This window comes from Microcebus murinus, chromosome 4 (genome assembly GCF_040939455.1).
Source record: "Microcebus murinus isolate Inina chromosome 4, M.murinus_Inina_mat1.0, whole genome shotgun sequence".
NCBI lineage: Eukaryota > Metazoa > Chordata > Mammalia > Primates > Cheirogaleidae > Microcebus > Microcebus murinus.
Window position 1 is genome coordinate 44,369,389 of NC_134107.1, and position 18,776 is coordinate 44,388,164.

Sequence of the window (18,776 nt, forward strand, 5' to 3'; positions counted from 1 at the left end):
GGCCTGTCCTGGTAGTGACTTACATCTCTTCTGTTTACCTTCTGTTGGTGAGAATTCTATCACATGGCCCTAACTAACTGCAGATATACTGGGAAATGTAACCTGTCTAGCTGTCCAGGAGGAAGAGAATGAATATGGGTGGAGCTTGCATGTCTGCCTCTGAGACTTCGGTACACAGCCAGCAGTGTCTACCTCAGATTTTACTGAAGGTCGCACTATTTGTCATCCTGATATAGAAACCAACTCTCATACCCTAAAGACCATGCACTGTCCTTTCTACATTATAGTCTCTATATTTTGAAGCAATTAATTTTCCTAATTCAGAATTCTGCTTGAATAACAGAAGCCATGTTTCTAATAATTTGTTTAGACTTTAAGCAAACTTTTCATTTATAACAAAAAGTGAGTAACCACAGATACAGTGCATTTTCATATTATTTGACTTAAAGATCTTTTTGCTTTTTAAAAACATGGATCTATAGTTATAGATATGCTTTAATTCACATAAAGCAGTTAAAAGCATAAGAAATGATTTTAGGTTTTTTCCCCCTGAGTTGAGGTAGATTGTTTTTTATGTGAAATAAGAAGCAAGTTATTTCTCTTCAAATAGGTTCAAATGTGTGACATTATTACTTATTAGAAATTTTGCTGTCTCTGTTATGTGATCATATCCAACCCTGGTCACAGGAGAATAGCAGAAAAGGTCTCCATCAGCCAGAATGGTGGTGGTTGTTACCAGTGTTGGCTAGAACAAGCATGGTAGTCAATTTGAGATGATGTAGCTGGTTACTTAAATTTAAGTGGATAAGTTTGGGTTATCTTCCACCCAATCATAATGATTTTCCTTACTTCTCCAGCTCTAAATGATGGCCTTCTCTGAATTCTTTTAGGTACTTATTGCTTGACACTATCAAATGGGAAACATTTGATTGGGGAAAAAAGGACTTTTTTTTTCTTTTAAGAGACAAAGTCTCTCCCTGTCACCCAGGCTGGAGTGCAGTGGCACAATCCATAGCTCACTGTAACCTTCAACTTCTGGGCTCAAGGGATTCTCCTGCCTCATATCCCACTCCCAGCCCCCCAGTATAGAATCAGGTATGTGCCACCACACCCGACTAATTTTTTTTTAGAGACATGGGTCTGGCTATGTTGCCCAGGCTGGTCTTGAATTCCTGACCTCAAGTGATCCTCCTGCCTTGACTGCCCAAAATGCTGGAATTACAGGTGTCAGCCACCTCACCTGGCCAACTTTTTTTTTTTAAACAGATATATCATAAAGTAATAGTTGGCTCTTTAGAATCTGTTGAATAGGCCCCTGCCCCTTCTAATGAAGTTTTAATTGTGAAAAACAGTTTTTGGAACTGTTCTTTGGGATTTGTCTCCAGAGCCAGTTGAAAACTACTTGAAAAAAACTCACTTTACTTTTTTTTTTTTTTTTTTGAGACAAAGTCTCACTTTGTTGCCCAGGCTAGAGTCACTTTGTTGCCCAGGCTAGAGTGAGTGACGTGGCATCAGCCTAGTTCACAGCAACCTCAATCTCTTGGGCTCAAGCGATCCTGCGGCCTCAGCCTCCTGAGTAGCTGGGACTACATACAGGAATGCGCCACCATGCCCGGCTAATTTTTTCTATATATATTAGTTGGCCAATTAATTTCTTTCTATTTATAGTAGAGACGGGGTCTTGCTCTTGCTCAGGCTGGTTTTGAACTCCTGACCTCGAGCAATCCGCCTGCCTCGGCCTCCCAGAGAGCTAGGATTACAGGTGTGAGCTACCGCGCCCGGCCTCACTTTATTTTAGATCTATATCTTTTATAAAAAAAAACCCCACACACAAATAGTTTTAACCAGATCATCACTCACTTCATTCACCAGACTTGGTTTTAAATTACTTTTGGCTATTCCCAAAAGTCACATCTTCCATCAGAGGATGAATATTTGCTATACTGATATTTTTAAAAACATTTTAAAAACAAATATTTAAAAATTAATTTTATTGAATTTAATTAACTTAATTCTAAAAGATGGAGCAGGGTATTAGTTCTAGAAAAAATTGAGCAATTTGGCATTGATGGTAGATCTTTATAGTTTGTGATATATATATATATATATATATATATATATAGTGACAGTAGCTATATATAGCCCCAGATACTCATTATTTTAAGGGTAATGATCACTGATATATTAGTTATTTGTTCCTTTGTCTTGTTTAAAACTTTCGATGTGCTTTACCTCCCTCCCAATTTGATTTTAAGGTTCTTAAAAATAGAGACTGCGCCTTGTTCTTTTATTTGTTTTTTTTTTATAATGCTTAACAAATATTGGGCATTGTACATAGTAGGTTTGTGACTAATGATTGAGGAATGAATATGTTCATGAATTGAATATTTACAGCTAAGAGATGAAGGGAGAGTTATGCTTTATATTTCAGAGATGGCAAGTTCCAATCCTACATATATGGAGATGGAAGAAGGAGACCTACCAACAAGATTGAAGTTATTAGATGATTCAGTTCCTTTTGATAGTCCTTTGTTGATTGCTTATGCTACCCGGTAGGTTGTCTTATATGCTGTTTATATGAACTAAAAGCACGTCCATTTTTTTATGTCATTGTCTCTAAAGTTTTTTTTTTTTTTTGAGACAGAGTCTCGCTTTGTTGCCCAGGCCAGAGTGAGTGCTGTGGTGTCAGCCTAGCTCACAGCAACCTCAATCTCCTGGGCTCAAGCAATCCTGCTGCCTAAGCCTCCCGAGTAGCTGGGACTACAGGCATGTGCCACCATGCCTGGCTAATTTTTTCTATATATTTTTAGTTGGCCAATTAATTTCTTTCTATTTATAGTAGAGATGGGATCTCGCTCTTGCTCAGGCTGGTTTCAAACTCCTGACCTTGAGCAATCTGCCCGCCTCAGCCTCCCAGAGTGCTAGGATCAGAGGCGTGAGCCACCGCCCCTGGCCTGTCTCTAAAGTTTTACTCATTTGCATTCAAGAAGCCTCTTGTTAGTATTTCTTTTTTTCTTTTTTTTTTTTTTTGAGACAGAGTCTCGCTTGTTGCCCAGGCTAGAGTGAGTGCCGTGGCGTCAGCCTAGCTCACAGCAACCTCAAACTCCTGGGCTCAAGCAATCCTGCTGCCTCAGCCTCCCGAGTAGCTGGGACTACAGGCATGCGCCACCATGCCCGGCTAATTTTATATATATATTAGTTGGCCAATTAATTTCTTTCTATTTATAGTAGAGACGGGGTCTTGCTCTTGCTCAGGCTGGTTTCGAACTCCTGACCTCGAGCAATCCGCCCGCCTCAGCCTCCCAGAGTGCTAGGATTACAGGCGTGAGCCACCGTGCCTGGCTATTTTCATTTCTAATAAGTACTTAATGTAACCAAGTTATATTATCTCCCTGAAGTTGGAGACTAAAGTGTTTTGTTTTTAAATGCAGGTTGTATGAGAAATTTGGAGAATCTGCCCTTCGATCCTTAATAAGGTTTTATCCATACATTCTGCCATCAGATATCATGCAACTTTGTCATCATCATCCTGCTCAGTTTTTGGCCTATTTAGACAGTCTGGTGAAATCAAGGCCTGAAGATCAGCGGTGAGGAGAGCATATTTACAGGCTTTACTTTCTTTTGATAGGGCATTGTTTCTCTTTTATAAGCAAGTGTAACATTTGTACTGTTAATTAACACAGAGTTGAGGCACCTACTATGGAAGATGAGAGTTTTGGCAGTCTTCTACCAATCTGCCACACTTAGAGCACACGTCACAAATGTGCACTTACCACACTTCTTTCCCCCCACCCTCAACCCCAGGGATTCTCAGATCATCAGTGTAAAATTAAACTCTTCATTCAGAGCCTAGGCTAAGACAGATAAGCGTCTTGTCTCTGTTGGTAAGTAGATTCACTGCCACCTTTTTATTAATATTCTAGCCTTTGGTGCTTTTTGTGAGTGGATCTCAGTTCCAGCTCTTCTCTTTTTTGTTGATGTCTCATATCCTATCTCCCCATGGCTGTAAACAACTGTGTTTCTCGGTTATTAGACTGGCAACTTCCTCCTTTCTTTCTTCCTCTGATTGGTTCACATTTCCAAAATGGTTTGATTTCTCCTTTTATTTTTTTGTCCTTTTCCCTGTTGTCTTGGAGCTCAGTTATTAATTTAGAAGACTATTAAAATTTCACCAGCATTTCTAGACATTTTGTGGCAGAAGAGTTTTCAAATTATTTCATCTACTGATCTCTTAACCGAATTTTCTTCACACCCCCACATTTTTTGTTTCTTTCTCACTGTGAAGATTGGTGATTTTTCTCCCCAACTTTCTCTAGGTCATCTTTCCTTGAGTCCCTTCTACAACCAGAGTCTTTAAGATTGGATTGGCTACTTTTAGCAGTGTCCCATGATGTTCCACCAAGCACAAGCACTATGGATGATGAAGGTTACCCCAGGTATGGAAGGACTCTTCTATCAAAGGATTAAGTTCTCACGTTACTTTGGAACTGATTTATTCCCATATAGCATTCTGGGCTTACTTTAGGAGCAGCTGTGAAAGAGGCTGACCCAAGTCATCGTAGTAATGAGATTAAATGTATGTCTTAGTGGTTCTGAACATTTTTGGGGTCCCAGACCCTGTAAGAAATTGATGATTCCTTTCAGAAAAATGTACATTTGTGCAAAATTTTGCACATGACTTCAGAGAATTAAACTGATCCCCTGTAGCTCTTTCATGGATCCACATTAAGAGCCCTTAATGATTAAACCTGTGTTAGAAGAAGAAAATTGTGTTTGTCTGTGTGTCTGTCTTCCTGAAACTTTGTCAAGGGATTTCAGACATAATCTGATTTAGGATGTTTTTTGAAAATAAATTTCACCAAAAAGTACACACTGATACTTGTAATGTATGAGAAATATTCCTTGTGTTTTCTTTCAGGAGAAGCTTTTTAAAAGCCCCCAAAATGTCTATCTTATATGTCTAGGCAAAAAGTCTGGCAAGATATGCAATGGCTATCTGTGAGTGATGGAATTATGGGCTTCTTTTTTCTTTTGCTTTTGATTAGCTAAAATATCTATTTTTAAAAAAGTGAACAGTTTGTAGGAAAAGTAGCTATTTTTAAATTTCTTTTTCTAAGTTTTTTCTTTTTCTTTTTCTTTTTTTTGAGATGTAATCTCACTCTGTCACCTGACCTAGAGGGTTGTAGTGTCAGCCTAGCTTATTGCAACCTCAAAGTCCTGGGCTGAAGCGACTCCTTCAGCGACTCTCCTGCCTCAGCCTCCCGAGTAGCTGGGATTACAAGCGCACACCACCACGTCTGGCTAGTTTTCTTGTTTTTAATAGAGACAGAGTGCCACTCTTGCTCAGGTTGGTCTCGAACTCCTGACCTCAAGGTGTCCTCCCCCCTGGGCCTCCCAGAGTGCTAGGATTATAGGCATCAGCCACTGTGCCCAGCCTATTTTTAATTTTCAAAAGCCAAACAGAAATGTTTAAAAAATATAATAATGGAAAGTAATTAAACTCTATTCTTACTTTTAGATGACTAATAAACACTTTATAGAGTTTATTTCCTATCCAATTTACTGATTTTTTTTTTTTTTTTTTAAGAAACAGGGTCTTACTCTATTGCCCAGGCTGAAGTACAGTATTACGATCCACTAATCTCAATCTCAATCGCAATCCTCCTGCCTCAGCCTCCCAAGTAGCTGAAACTACAGGCATGCATCATCACACCTGGCTAATTTTTAATTTTTTTTTATAAAGATGGAGGTCTTGCTGTGTTGCCCAGGCTGGACTCAAACTCCTGGCCTCAAGCAGTCCTCCCACTTTGACCTCTCAAGAGTGCTAGGATTACAGGGTGAACCACCACACCTGGCCTACTGATGTTCTTTCATTTCACAGGCCTCATTCACATTTGCTTTCCTGGGGTTATAGTCAGCTGATCCTTCATCTAATTAAACTTCCTGCAGATTTTACAACCAAAGAGAAAATGACTGACATCTGTAGGTCTTGTGGGTAAGTGAAGATTTTCTTAGAAGCTAAATTAAGATTAGAATCATTTCAGTTAATAACCTTATAGTTAAGAGCCTGAACTAATTAGTATGCATTATCATTTGGGAATTCTGTTTGCTATGTAAAAGTAAACATAAAGTAAACATCTTTTTGTTTTAATGATAGTAAATTAAACATCTTTTCCCTTTTACATTTTGTGCATGTTTCCTTGCTAATTCCTCTCCAGTCCCCCTACTTAGTTGCTAGCCCCAGTTCTCAGGCATGTAGTATTTAAGTAAGCACCAAATTGTGTAATACCAGTTGTAATTGATACAGGATTTCCAAGAAGGGAACCATCAGGATGGGTTCGATAAAATCTCTGGTGATGGACTCAGGGAGGATGTGAGACTTTGGAGGTGAACCCTGAAACCTGGGTATGATTTATATTTGTAAAGGAGCCAGGAAGAGAGTAGGTTAGGTGAGAGAAACAGTAAGAGCAAGGGCATGGAAAACTGACATTGCTTATTGTCCACATCATATATTAGTCAGTTATTTATTGCCTGGTGACATTGCCTTATGACTTCACCTGGAGTATAATCTTTTGCAGATAGTGACCTGTGTCTTTCTTTTCCCTCATTGTCTCTAATTCAGATGATGGTAGTTACTTGATACATATTTGTTCATCGATAGTGAGGGATGAGAGTGGCCAAGTGGTGAGTGACAAGATCATATAGGTCCTTGGAATCTGGTTAGAAGAATTTAGTTATCAAGACTCTTGTAGACATTTTGCTACAAAAATTACATAATGAAAGGGAGCTTTCTGGAGATCATTTCTGGTGTCACGCATGAGAAGGATTGGAGACTGGAAGACCAACTGGGAAGCTGTTGCAGTCATTGAGATATGAGGGGATTGGTGATTAGCAGGGCAGCAAAAGGAGCCCACCCAAGGGACGTTTCAAAGGAAAATGCAGTGGGGCTTCTTAATACTGGATATAGGAAATGAAGGAGGGGGAAGTATCAAGGGGAACTTCTAAGGTTTATATATTAAGAAGAGAAATATGCTAACTTTGTATTAAATCTTAAAGTTTATAAAGTGTGTAAAGCTTAAATGTCTTGTAATTGGTATTTGGCCTCAAATGTCAATATTTATTGCTAGCTTTTTTTTTTTTTGAAACAGTCTTACTCTAGCACCCTGACTTGGAGTACAGTGGTGTCATCATAGCTCACTGTGACCTCAAACTCCTGGGCTTAAGAGATCCTCCTGCTTTGGCCTCCCAGAGTGCTAGGATTATAGGCATGAGCCACCATGCTTCACCTATTGCTAGCTTTCATGTTTTTCTTAAACACTCTAGATCAGGATTATCTAATAGACTTTTCTGTGATAATAGAAATGTTCTACTGAACTAACCAATATGGCAGCCACTAGCCACATGTGGTCATGGAGCACTTGGAATGTGGAGAGGTCAACTGAAAAACTGACTTTTACATTTTATTTGATTACATTTTAATTTAAATTTAAGTAGCCACATGTGACTAGTTACTACTATATTGGACAATGTGGCCCCAGGTAAATTCACTGACTTTTATTCCTTTCTTCAATTTTGGTTTCTTTAAAGTTTCTGGCCTGGATATCTTACTCTCTGTTTGGAGCTGGAGAGGAGAAGAGAGGCCTTCACCAACATTGTGTATCTGAATGATATGAGCCTGATGGAAGGGAACAATGGTAGGTAAATCCCAGCTAGCTACTCTTGTTGTAGTTTTTTAGAAGTCATTCCAGTCTTTTCAATAAGAAATTTGGTGAACATTTCAATAATCATGTATATAATTCTAGCTAGTGGTCAAATTTGTGGAATTTTTTGATCTGTACCCTTTGCATGTTATGAAATCATAATTAGGAATAAACTACAGGCAACTTTTCTGTTTAATGAGTACCTACAATGTGTTAGGCACATTGTGCTTTCCATATGCTTTTTTATCTATTTATTTATTTTTACCTCCTCTTACTATCATTCCCAATCATATGCTGTTTTAAATGAGATAACAAACTCTTGGGTAGTAACTATTATTTCTACTTTCCAGATGTCATAACTGAAAAGAACAATTAATTGGCCCAGAGTCACACAACTAGTAAATGTCGGAGCTGGTGTTCAGACCCAGGCCTATCTCCACAACTTGTGCTAAGGTTCTTTGACTGTGTCATGTTGCCTTGTTACATAGTCAAAAGTTAGAACTCATAGCCAGGCTCAGTGGCAGGTGCCTATAGTCCCAGCTACCTGAGAGTCTGAGGCCGAAGTTTGCTTGAGCCCAGGAGTTCTGAGTCCAGCCTAGGTAACACAGACACCGTCTTTAAAAAAAAAAGTTAGAGCTCATTAAGATGGAACTTAAATTAGAATAGCAATCAGACTCCTAAAGCCTTCACAGGTATTTGAATACTTAAAAAATTTTTTTTGTTTTATCAATCCAACACAAATAAAATATAATCATAAGGTCAGGACATTGACATGGTGATATCTGGAGTCTAAGAGGCCAGCCTGCACTCAGAGAGGTGTCTTAGTCTGTGTTGTAGTGCTGCTATATTCATCTCAGTGCAGAGATGCCTACGCATGACGTTAGGATCCTTCACCCCCCAGCAGAAGGACCTAGGATTCTTCACTACAGTTTTTATAAAGCTCTGTAGGTGTGGGAGAGGGAAAGTCAGAACAGAACGAAGAAGCCAGTTGACTGGCTAGTGTTAGCTTCAGATGTCACAGCTGTAACTATAATTACTGAGATCATTTTTGTTTTTAAGAAATTAAACAAGAGGGCCCCATGTAGTTTCATAGAACTAGAACTATACATGTACTTCTGAAAAATACCCAGAAAAGATATAAATGGTTTATGTTTTAAAGTTATAACATGAGGCCGGGCGCGGTGGCTCATGCCTGTAATCCTAGCTCTCTAGGAGGCCAAGGCGAGCGGATTGCTCGAGGTCAGGAGTTCGAAACCAGCCTGAGCAAGATCGAGACCCTGTCACTACTAAAAATAAAAAAAGAAATTAATTGGCCAGCTAATATATATAGAAACAATTAGCCGGGCATGGTGGCGCGTGCCTGTAGTCCCAGCTACTCGGGAGGCTGAGGCAGGAGGATTGCTTGAGCCCAGGAGTTTGAGGTTGCTGTGAGCCAGGCTGATGCCACAGCACTCACTCTAGCCTGGGCAACAAAGCGAGACTCTGTCTCAAAAAAAATAAATAAAGTTATAACATGATATGTTTGTTATAGGAAAAAATTGAATATTCAGGAAGTATAAAGAAAATAAATATCACCTAAAATCCTTCCCACCCAGATAAAACTACTCTTAATATTTTGTTACTAAAATAATAATGGTAATGATAAGAGTTATTCTTACTATTGGTGCGTTAAATGGGGTCTTTTTTTGACACTTCTCATGCTTCGTGATGCATGTCAATCACTGTCCAAGGCGTGTTGATTTACAGCCACATATCTATCTGCTTTCATTTACTTCTCTGTCACTCTGACCCTTACTACTCGCCTAGGCTACTGCAATAACCTCATAACTGGTCATCTGGCTTCCAGTCTTGCCTACCTTTAATCCATTTTCCTTACAGCAGCCAGAATGATTCTTTCAAACAAAAATTGGATTATGTGACTTCCCTCCTAGAAACCCCTTGCATTGAACTCAGAATAAAATCCCAATTCTTATGCTGGTGCACAAGGCCTGGCCTCATTACTAGTCCTCTGTTCACTGCTTTTAATAAATTCCTTGACCGTATCAAGTTCTTTCCTGTGTCTTTTGTCTTACATGTTTCCTTTGTCAGAAATATAGGCCCCTTCACCCTCCATTCCTGATACCCCCTGCTCCAAGTTTGCATATTACATAGGCCACGTGCACATACCCCCTAAGCTTGTCTCATTATTCTGCTTTCTGTTTAAATGTCACTTTCTCATAGAGCCCTTCTCTCTAATTGTTCTTTATTGTTTTCCTTCAGAGTGCCTAGCACAGTTCATAAGTATATATTTATTTATGTGTTTAAGTTCTCTCTTTTACTAGACTGCAAGCTCCACAAGAGTGCAAGGTCTGTGTCTGTTTTGTTCATCTTACATGTCCAGTACCTAGCATAGAGTATGCCATGAGTAATAATTACTTAATGAGTGGTTGACAGAATTTTGAAGCTAGCTTTGTGGCTTCTCTTTATCATGAACTATTTATGCAACAAAATTTCAGAAAACAGCTTTGTGTTACGATGATGAGATTATATTCTTGAATATTTTTATTTTTAGTATGAGACATATTCACAAACAGTTTTGACTATCTCCTGTATGCAGGCAGTGTGCTAAGAGTGGTCAGAACCAATGTCATTTCTCTGTGTGTGTGTGTAGGTTGGATTCCAGAGACCGTGGAGGAATGGAAGCTTCTCCTACATCTCATACAGAACAAGAACACAAGGCCAGCCCCCCAGGTGTCACTAAATGGGAACCTCAATGATGGACCTTCCCCCATAAATGTGGAGAATGTGGCACTCCTGCTCGCTAAGGCCATGGGCCCAGATCAGGCCTGGTCACTGCTACAGGAATGTGGTCTGGCCCTTGAGTTGTCAGAGAAGTTTACCAGAACCTGTGATATCCTGAGGATTGCAGAGAAAAGGCAGAGGTAATACCAGTTTGTTGTGCCCTCTCCGTGGTGCTTGGAAAAGGTAGACCCCCACCTCCCCCCAGACTTTCAGAGGTAGATACAGACACCATTGCAATCCTGACCCCTCACTCACATGAGGAGACTGAGACTGATCTGGTGATTAAGGGAAGTGGCTAAAGTAATATTTCATCACAGTCATGAACAAAGACACTCTTTGGATTAATATGACTACCCAAATCTGATGTATTCTTGATTCTTGGAAAAGATTATTGCTACCAGAAACATAATCGTCTCAGTCAAGTTTTTTGTTTCACTTGTGGTGTAATACACATAACATAAAATTCCTCATGTTAACTGTTTTTAAGTGTTGAGTTTTGGGGGGGTACAAAGCACATTCACATTGTTGTGCATCCAGCCTCCAGAACTTTTTCACCTTGCAAAACTGAAACTCCATCCCCATTAAACAGCAACTCCTCGTTCCCCCTGCTCACAGCCCCTGCCAACCAGCATTCTACTTTCTGCTTCATGAATTTGCTATTCTGAATACCTCATCTGAGTAGATCATACCAGTGTTTGTCTTTCTGTGACTGGCTTATTTCACTTAGCATGATGTCCTTAAGGTTCATCCATCTTGGACATTGTGTCAAGATTTGTTCTTTAAGTTTGAATAATACTCCATTGTATGTGTATGCCACATGTGTTTATCCACTCATCTGCTGATGGGCACTTGGGTTGCTTTCACTTCTTGGATGATGTGAATAATGCTGCCTTGAACATGAGTGTACGAATATCTCTTTGAGATCTTGCTTTCAATTCTTTTGTGTATATACCCAGAAGTGGAATTGCTGAATCATATGGGATTTTATTTTTAATTTTTTGAGGAACCACCATACTGTTTGTCAGAGAGACTGCACCATTTTACATTCCTGCCAAGAGGGCACAGGGGTTCCAGTTTCTCTAAGTCCTAGCTAACACCTGTTATCCTGTTATTTTCTGGGTTTTTTGTTTGTTTGGTTGGTTTTGTTTTCTATAGTAGCTATCCTAATGAGTGTGAGGTAATATCTCATTGTGGTTTTGGTTTGCATTTTTCTAATGCATAGTGATGTTGAGCATCTTTTCATATGATTATTGGTCATTTGTATATCATCTTTGGAGAAATACCTATTCAAATCCTTTGCCTATTTTTAAATCAGGCTGTTTGACATTTTTGTTCCTGAGGAAGTTCTCTCATATTCTAGATATTAACCACTTATCAGCTATAGGATTTGCAAATATTTTCTTCCATTCCATAGGTTGCCTTTTCATTCTGTTGATTTTGTCTTTTGATGCACAGAATCAGTCAACTTTTTGAAGCCTCTAAGTCTCATAGATTTTAAAATTTTCTGTGAATAATGAACAATGACAACTAAATTCACTTCTTTTCTTTGGGATTTCAGAGCCTTGATACAAAGCATGCTTGAAAAATGTGATCGGTTTCTCTGGTCTCAGCAGGCCTAGTGGAAGAAGATTCAGCAGGATGTCATGACATTTTGAGAAAAACTGAATCATGCTCCTGAACCTTCTGAATGCAATAGTTATTGAGGAAAGGCACCACCCCCAAATACAGCCACCTTTCTGGGGCTACTTTTGTCAGTATCTGTAACCTTGGCATTTGTGGCTCTATGTGACCTCAGCGTTTCTCAACCACAGTTGGATTTTGAAAACAGTCCTTGTTTGCTGGAATCGGAACATGAATGTGCACAGCTATGTAGTCTGATTGGGAACTTCAGTATTACTTGCGTGTCACTAGTGGATCACGGGGAATTCTTGTCCTACTGTAGCTCCCTAGTTGGAAGCAGAAGCTTCTCATCCTGCTCCCATGAATACAAGGTTATTGTTTGGAGGTGAATTGATGTACATCTTGTCAGAGGCAGTATAGAAATTACTGAAATAATGTACCTGAATAATGGAATTAACACAGAAGTTAATATGTAAAACATTGAAGATCCAAATTAGATATTTAAATACAATGGCCCCATATCTGCATTAAGGTAATTTAAAATATTTTTTTCCTGTATTTATTTGATATTTTCTAATCTGAACCTATGTATAACTGATTAATTAATTATTAAAAATGTATTTCTAACTTTTTCTAAACAGAGAAGCCCAAAAGAATCATGCACTTTTCAAAATTATCTTTAAAAGCCATAATAAAAGAAAGCTGAGTACTAATAAAGACTGCAGAAGCATTTGTTTTATTTAAGCTGTATAACTAGACTGTCATTTATCAGGCTCCTGCGCATTCACGTAGCATGTTATAATAATTGTGAAGTATAGTATGAGTAAAGTTTTCATTTGAACAGAATATACGCTGGAGGTTTATTGTGATCAATTTGCAGGAAGGTGTGGAGTAAGTAAAGTGTTGGACATTGAACAGTTCAACTCGTTTTTGCATTTATCACACAACCAGAGAACATAGGCACAAATTGCTGTCATACTTATGCATGACACCTAGCTAAGACCTGACCAGATGGGTTGAAGAGGCCGTCAGGGAAAGGAGGCTTCACAAAGCTGGCTAGAATTTGGGGAGGTGTGGAAAACCTGTGTGGCATCAGCTGTGGCATCAGCTGTGTGGCTTTGGCTGTGCTGGATTATATTGAGGTAAAGAAAGGGTGAGAGCCGCCCTTCACTGTCAGCTTCTGTCATTACACCGTGACTAGAAGAGGACCCAGAGGAAATCCCATGGCAAGCAGACGGCATGAACTGGCAGGATTGTGTAATCATTTCCTGAGAGACCTTCCCAGGGCACATTGCAGCAATGCTCATTTGCCAAAAGGGTGCAGAGAGAAATTTCTAGCGTAACCAACAAAAACAAATCACTCACCTGAATTTATTTTCCAGGGCAAACAAACAAAAGTCCCCTTCAGGGAAAAATTTAAATTTGGATAGTCCATTAGGGTATTAGGCAGTGTTTTCAAATATAACTTGTATCTTTCAATTGCCACAAAGTTCTAGACAGACTGATTCATGGTTGCCTCACTTTTACATTTGTTTTAGGATCTGACTGCTGTTCAACACTCCAGGACAGCATAGGGCTAAGAGCTTGTGTTTTGAGGCAGTCTGGTGGGTTTGAATATCTGCTCTTTTGCTAAGTGAGCTTGGGAAGTTAGTTTGTTTCTCTGAGTTTTAAGGGGCTTTTTTAGTTTGTTTTTTGATTTTTGTAGAGACTGGGTCTTGGAGCCTTGCTGTGTTGCCCAGGCTGGTCTCAAACTCCTAGGCTCAACTGATCCTCCTGCCTCAGCCTCCCAAACTCCTGGGATTACAGGCATGAGCCATCATGACTGGCCAAAGTTTTAGTTTTCTCATGTATAAAATGGGGATAATAATTTCACTCATTCAGGGTAGTTTGAGGATTACATGAGATAATGGCTGGCACATAGAAAGAGTGAGGTTAGAGCTCCCCATTACCGAGAATTAAATGACTCTAAAATGTGGAGCATAGTGACTGTGACGTAGTGCATAGGAAATAATGTTAGCTGTTGTTTGAAAGGTTTGGAATATCATCATTTCACCTAGTAGCAATCAGACCCATAGAAATTGGATGAGCCAGAGGGAGTGGGAAGACCAAAATTGAAATTAATGATTTCCTCATATGTATAAAATTTGTCACTGCCCTCATTAAGTCTCAAAATCTTGTAGTCATCCTTGTCTCTCCCCCGTCCTCTACCCTCACTTCTAATCACTAGGTAAACCCTCTCAATTCTATGTTGATGGTGTTTTCCATTAGTTGTGTTTCCCCATTTTGTATACCCACCGGCCCACACTCCCATTTCTTCTTGCCTACACCATAGCAGGAGTCTTTTTTTTTTTTTTTGGCCAACTAAAAATATATAAAAAAAATTAGCCGGGCATGGTGGCACATGCCTGTAGTCCAAGCTACTCGGGAGGCTGAGGCAGGAGGATCGTTTGAGCCCAGGAGTTTGAGGTTGCTGTGAGCTAGGCTGACGCCATGGCACTCACTCACTCTAGCCTGGGCAACAAAGTGAGACTCTGTCTTAAAAAAAAAAAAAAAGCAGGAGTCTTAAGTGACCCATTTCTTCACTTTTTTTGTTTTTGCTTTTTTTTTGAGACAGAGTCTCACTCTGTAGCCCGCACAGTGCAGTGGTGTCATCATAGCTCACTACACCCTCAAACTCCTGGGCTCAAGCAATCCTCCTGCCTCGGCCTCCCAAGTAGCTGGGACTACAGGCATGTGTCACCACACCTGGCTAATTTTTTCTATTTTTAGTAGAGATGGGGTCTTGCTCTTGCTCAGGCTGGTATCCAACTCCTGACCTCGAGCAATCCTCCTGTCTCAACCTCCCAGAGTGCGAGGATCACAGGCATAAGCCACCGTGTCCAGCCTCTCCTCACTTCTAAGTGCTGACATCCCCACAGCCACCAGTCCACCTCAGCACATTAAAATGGAAGCAACCTTAGGTATCACCCAGTCAGGTGATTCACAAACCTGGCTACACAGCAAAACTGCCACAGGAGTAGAAATACAAATACCTGAGATCCTACCCCCCAGACCTAGAATCTGTAGCTCTAGGGACTAATTTAACCTCTCTCAATTTGCCAACCCCCCCCCCCCCCGTTGTTCCTACATGGGAGTTAATTGCAGGTCCAACCCTTGTCTTTGAGGCAGTCTCAGGCCACTACCCAATCAGAGCTTTCAGTGACTGCCCTCTGTTTTCAGAGTAAAGCCCAAACCCTTGGACCTCTGTGACTCATTTCCAGACTGAGTTTCAGAGCTCAGGTTTGTCCTTCGTCCTGGCCCTCTGTTTCCTGGACACGCTCTGCACTCTGCCCTGGTGGTTATGTTCTTGCTCAGCCCTGACATGCCTGCTCGCCCGTGCCCACCTGCAGAGGTTCAGCCGGGTTCTGTCCCTTCTGTCGTACATGGCATGTGCAGAACGTGGGGCTGCCCCTTCCCTTGTGTCAGAGCAGTACTGTCAGACAGAGCTCACAGCTCACACCAGCCTTTCCCAGCCCTCCATTTGGTAGGAATCTGATACCTCTAAACTTCCTGAATACCTGCAGGTCACAGCACGGCACTGATGAGGAGTCTGTGGCTCCCAGCCAACCCTGGTCCAGTGGAACAAATAGGAACAGCAGGAGAGGCCTGGAGAACCCCCACTTGTTCTCCACTAGATAGATCTTCCTAGAGGGGTCAGCACCCCTGTGTCCTTAACACAGAGAGTGTCAACCCTGTTGCCACAGTCCCAGCTTGCCCAGGTAATACATTGTTCCAGACTGGTGACTCCACTTATCAATCTAGAGTTTTGAGTTACTACATTCTTGTAGTGCTGCAGGCATTATTTATGTCTGATATTATTAGGCAAAGCCTGAGTTTAGTGACAGTGTCAGTGATTTTAATCCCCTGGCTGTGCAGCTTTTCCTACTAAACTGTTGGGCTGGAAGAGCGGCCTGTGCAGTGCACAGAGCCCCGAGCGTAAGAGGACCTGTGCTTGCTTTCATGCTCTGCTTTCATGGGCTTGGAATTCTTAGTAATTTCTGGACCAGAGTCTCCACACTTTTATTTTGCACTAGTGCCTACACATTAGGTAAGTGGTCCTGACCGCCACAGTAACTCTAGGGTGGAGGTTGAGATTTTGCATTTGTGACAAGACCCAGGTGATGCTGATGCTGCTGGTCCCCAGCTCACACTTGAGTAGCAGGATTCAGTCACAGGCGTGTAAGAGCAACAACTTGGCAGGAACCTGCAAGTCGGTAGCTGGAATACCAGCTACAAAATGTTGAGTGAGGCATAAGCTTGTCTGTTCCTTACACTTCTGTATTTTGGAGTATCTTTGTTACAGCAAGGTAGCCCGGTCCTAACTAAGGAAGTGAAACAGAGCAGGTCTCACAGCTTGTTCTGTTCTCAGTTAGTTAGCCTTAAATAGCTTTGGAAAAGGCCTTCTGTGAGTGCGCAATGGGAACTTGGCTCCGGGCGGGTCAAACTCGAGCTCAGGCTGCCTGGCTCCCCTCCCTCAGTGCTGGCGGGTGCTGACTGCAATGGCCTTTCCGACATGGGGGCTGGAGATGGAGTTTGGAACCAGGCATGAGAAGACCTCTTAGATCGCTAGCCCAGACCACGCAGTGCAGCCCGGCTTACCTGGGTTCTGCTTTGGAGTTTGGGGCCAAACCTCAGCTAACAATAAAGCAGATCATCGCCCTTGGAACTTCTCTCCACTGAGGACCTTGTGGGTTTGGTTTGGGCATAAGAGTCACATGTCCCTTGGATCCCCTAACCATAACGGTCAGCATATTACCCTATATTTTACCCCAGCTGCTGACAACATTTGTTGTAAGAAAACAAAAACAAAGTATTTTAAGCGAGATACTTTGTGGTGTGTAATAGGAATGCTAGCTAGGAATAGCTACCCTGTCCCTAAACCTATTAAATCATGGGAGCAGCCCTAAATTTCTCCAGTGTCCTATGAAGAACTGTGCTTCAGATCATGTTCCCACTGGGAGTGGCCTCTGTCTTCGTGGGACCACAGGGCTAATGGACCATCATCCGTCCACAGCAGTTTACATTTCTCTGTCTTGCCCAATTGCCCTGCCTCTTTCCCCATCTTGCTACCCATTGTGTTTCCTCTTCCTTCTCATTCTCAGTCTAAGATCCAATCAACCCCTTTGTTCCTGAGAGAACGTGCTGTGTCCATGCCTCGGGGAGGTCTATACGTTCCCACTTGCTTTGGAAAAGCGAGGCATCGCACCACGTGCCAGAAGCAGCCGATGAACAGCTTGAGACCCGCTAGCTCCCTCCCCTTTCTCCGGGCACTGACACAGCGGTGAGCTCCACGTGGGCCTTGACCCGCGTCTCGCAGGCACAGCCTGGCAGCACCTTGCTTTGGGTCGGCTCCACGGCCTGCCACTGCGTACTCCAGGGAAACGCGCTGGGCACCCACATGTGCACAGCCAAGAAAGGCAGGAAAGTTAACGTTGGGGGGACACCCTTGACCAATGGGAGGTGGAAGCTGGTGAGTAGCTGCTTTTCTCTTCTGACTCCTAGTGGAGGGTGCTGGGATACTTTTTACTGTGTTCCTCAGAAAGTCCCAGTGGGATTGAGTGCCAGTGATGTGGCCTTTACCTGTGGCCAGCCCTATAACATGTCCTAGCATTAGCCTCGCTCTCATCTGGTTTACTCCCCCATCTCTCACTCCTGATCCCCAGGGTCATTCCCAAGTAAAACATCTGCATGGCAGACTTTGGATCAGCTCTGTTTTCCAGTGAAGCCAGGCTAGGAATCGGGGGAAGGCAGTGGGGTGGGGAGAGGGTGCAGTGGGGGAGATCATTCTGTTTGATTCTTCTATTGTCTGGCCTGTCTGTTATCCAAGTTAAGTGGAACCTCCATTAGAAGGAAGAATCAGTAGGTACCCAGCCATCATTGCAAGCTGGGTCATCTCTCTCCCCCCACAACCCACTTCCTTATCCTTCTATCACTCTGCTGTCCCCAGATCTCCACAGCTGAGCTCCCTGACCTCCCCACCTGCAGAGACAGCCCAGCGCATGGCCTGGTGCATGAAGTGCTGAAGGGACCTCAGTCTGTAGTCTCTAAAAAATCCTCCAACTACAGTTTGGGGTTCTGGGGAGAATGGCACATCCACACTTATCCAATAGTGAGAGAGCCAAAGGCATTGCTTCTGATCAAGTAACTAATTTTACAGGAAATGAAGTATGACAGGGGCCCCACGCTCACGAATTCACTGATCGTAGCATGTTCTCTATGGTGCTAGAGTGGACAGGGGGTCTCCACTGCTGACCCTCTTGGCCTTGTTTAGTGTGTCACGGGTTCTGCAGTTAGACAAACCAGCCTGCTACCCTGGCTCTGCATCCGTTACCTCAGAGAAGGTCCTAAACATGTACCTCTAAATCTCAGTATCTTCACCAAGAACTTCAAAGATTCTCTGTGACTTAGATCAAATAAAGCATGTGATATAGAGCATTGTCTTGCATTTGCAATAAAAAAAATCAGCAGCTATTATATTACTATTCACTGGCCTGCCATACTGTTGTAGTAGAGTTTGAAATGCCACCAATGTGTGCTTCTTATTAGGCTCTTGTTAAATTGTGTTGTGTCTGTCTACATCTCCCCCTTCCCCTTTGGAATAGTAAATGTTGTTGAATGAATGGCAAGTTACACAGG

The 18,776-nt window shown here is 41.8% G+C and overlaps 1 protein-coding gene across 5 annotated transcripts in view; it reads left to right on the plus strand.

The window, feature by feature from the left end:
* The window catches only part of HPS5 (HPS5 biogenesis of lysosomal organelles complex 2 subunit 2), a 41,751-nt gene extending 28,878 nt beyond the window's left edge, over positions 1 to 12,873 (plus strand). For 4 of the 5 annotated variants that reach the window (XM_076002115.1, XM_076002112.1, XM_076002114.1 and 1 more), the window contains 7 exons: positions 2,432 to 2,552; positions 3,432 to 3,587; positions 4,317 to 4,436; positions 5,882 to 5,995; positions 7,588 to 7,694; positions 10,351 to 10,621; positions 12,040 to 12,873. In XM_076002115.1, the coding sequence (XP_075858230.1) occupies positions 2,432 to 2,552; positions 3,432 to 3,587; positions 4,317 to 4,436; positions 5,882 to 5,995; positions 7,588 to 7,694; positions 10,351 to 10,621; positions 12,040 to 12,100 (950 nt within the window). In that variant the 3' untranslated portion in view covers positions 12,101 to 12,873. Of the gene's footprint in view, positions 1 to 2,431; positions 2,553 to 3,431; positions 3,588 to 4,316; positions 4,437 to 5,881; positions 5,996 to 7,587; positions 7,695 to 10,350; positions 10,622 to 12,039 lie in introns of those variants that run through there. The other variant, XM_076002116.1, reaches the window with a different exon arrangement.
* The last annotated feature ends 5,903 nt before the right edge of the window (positions 12,874 to 18,776 follow it).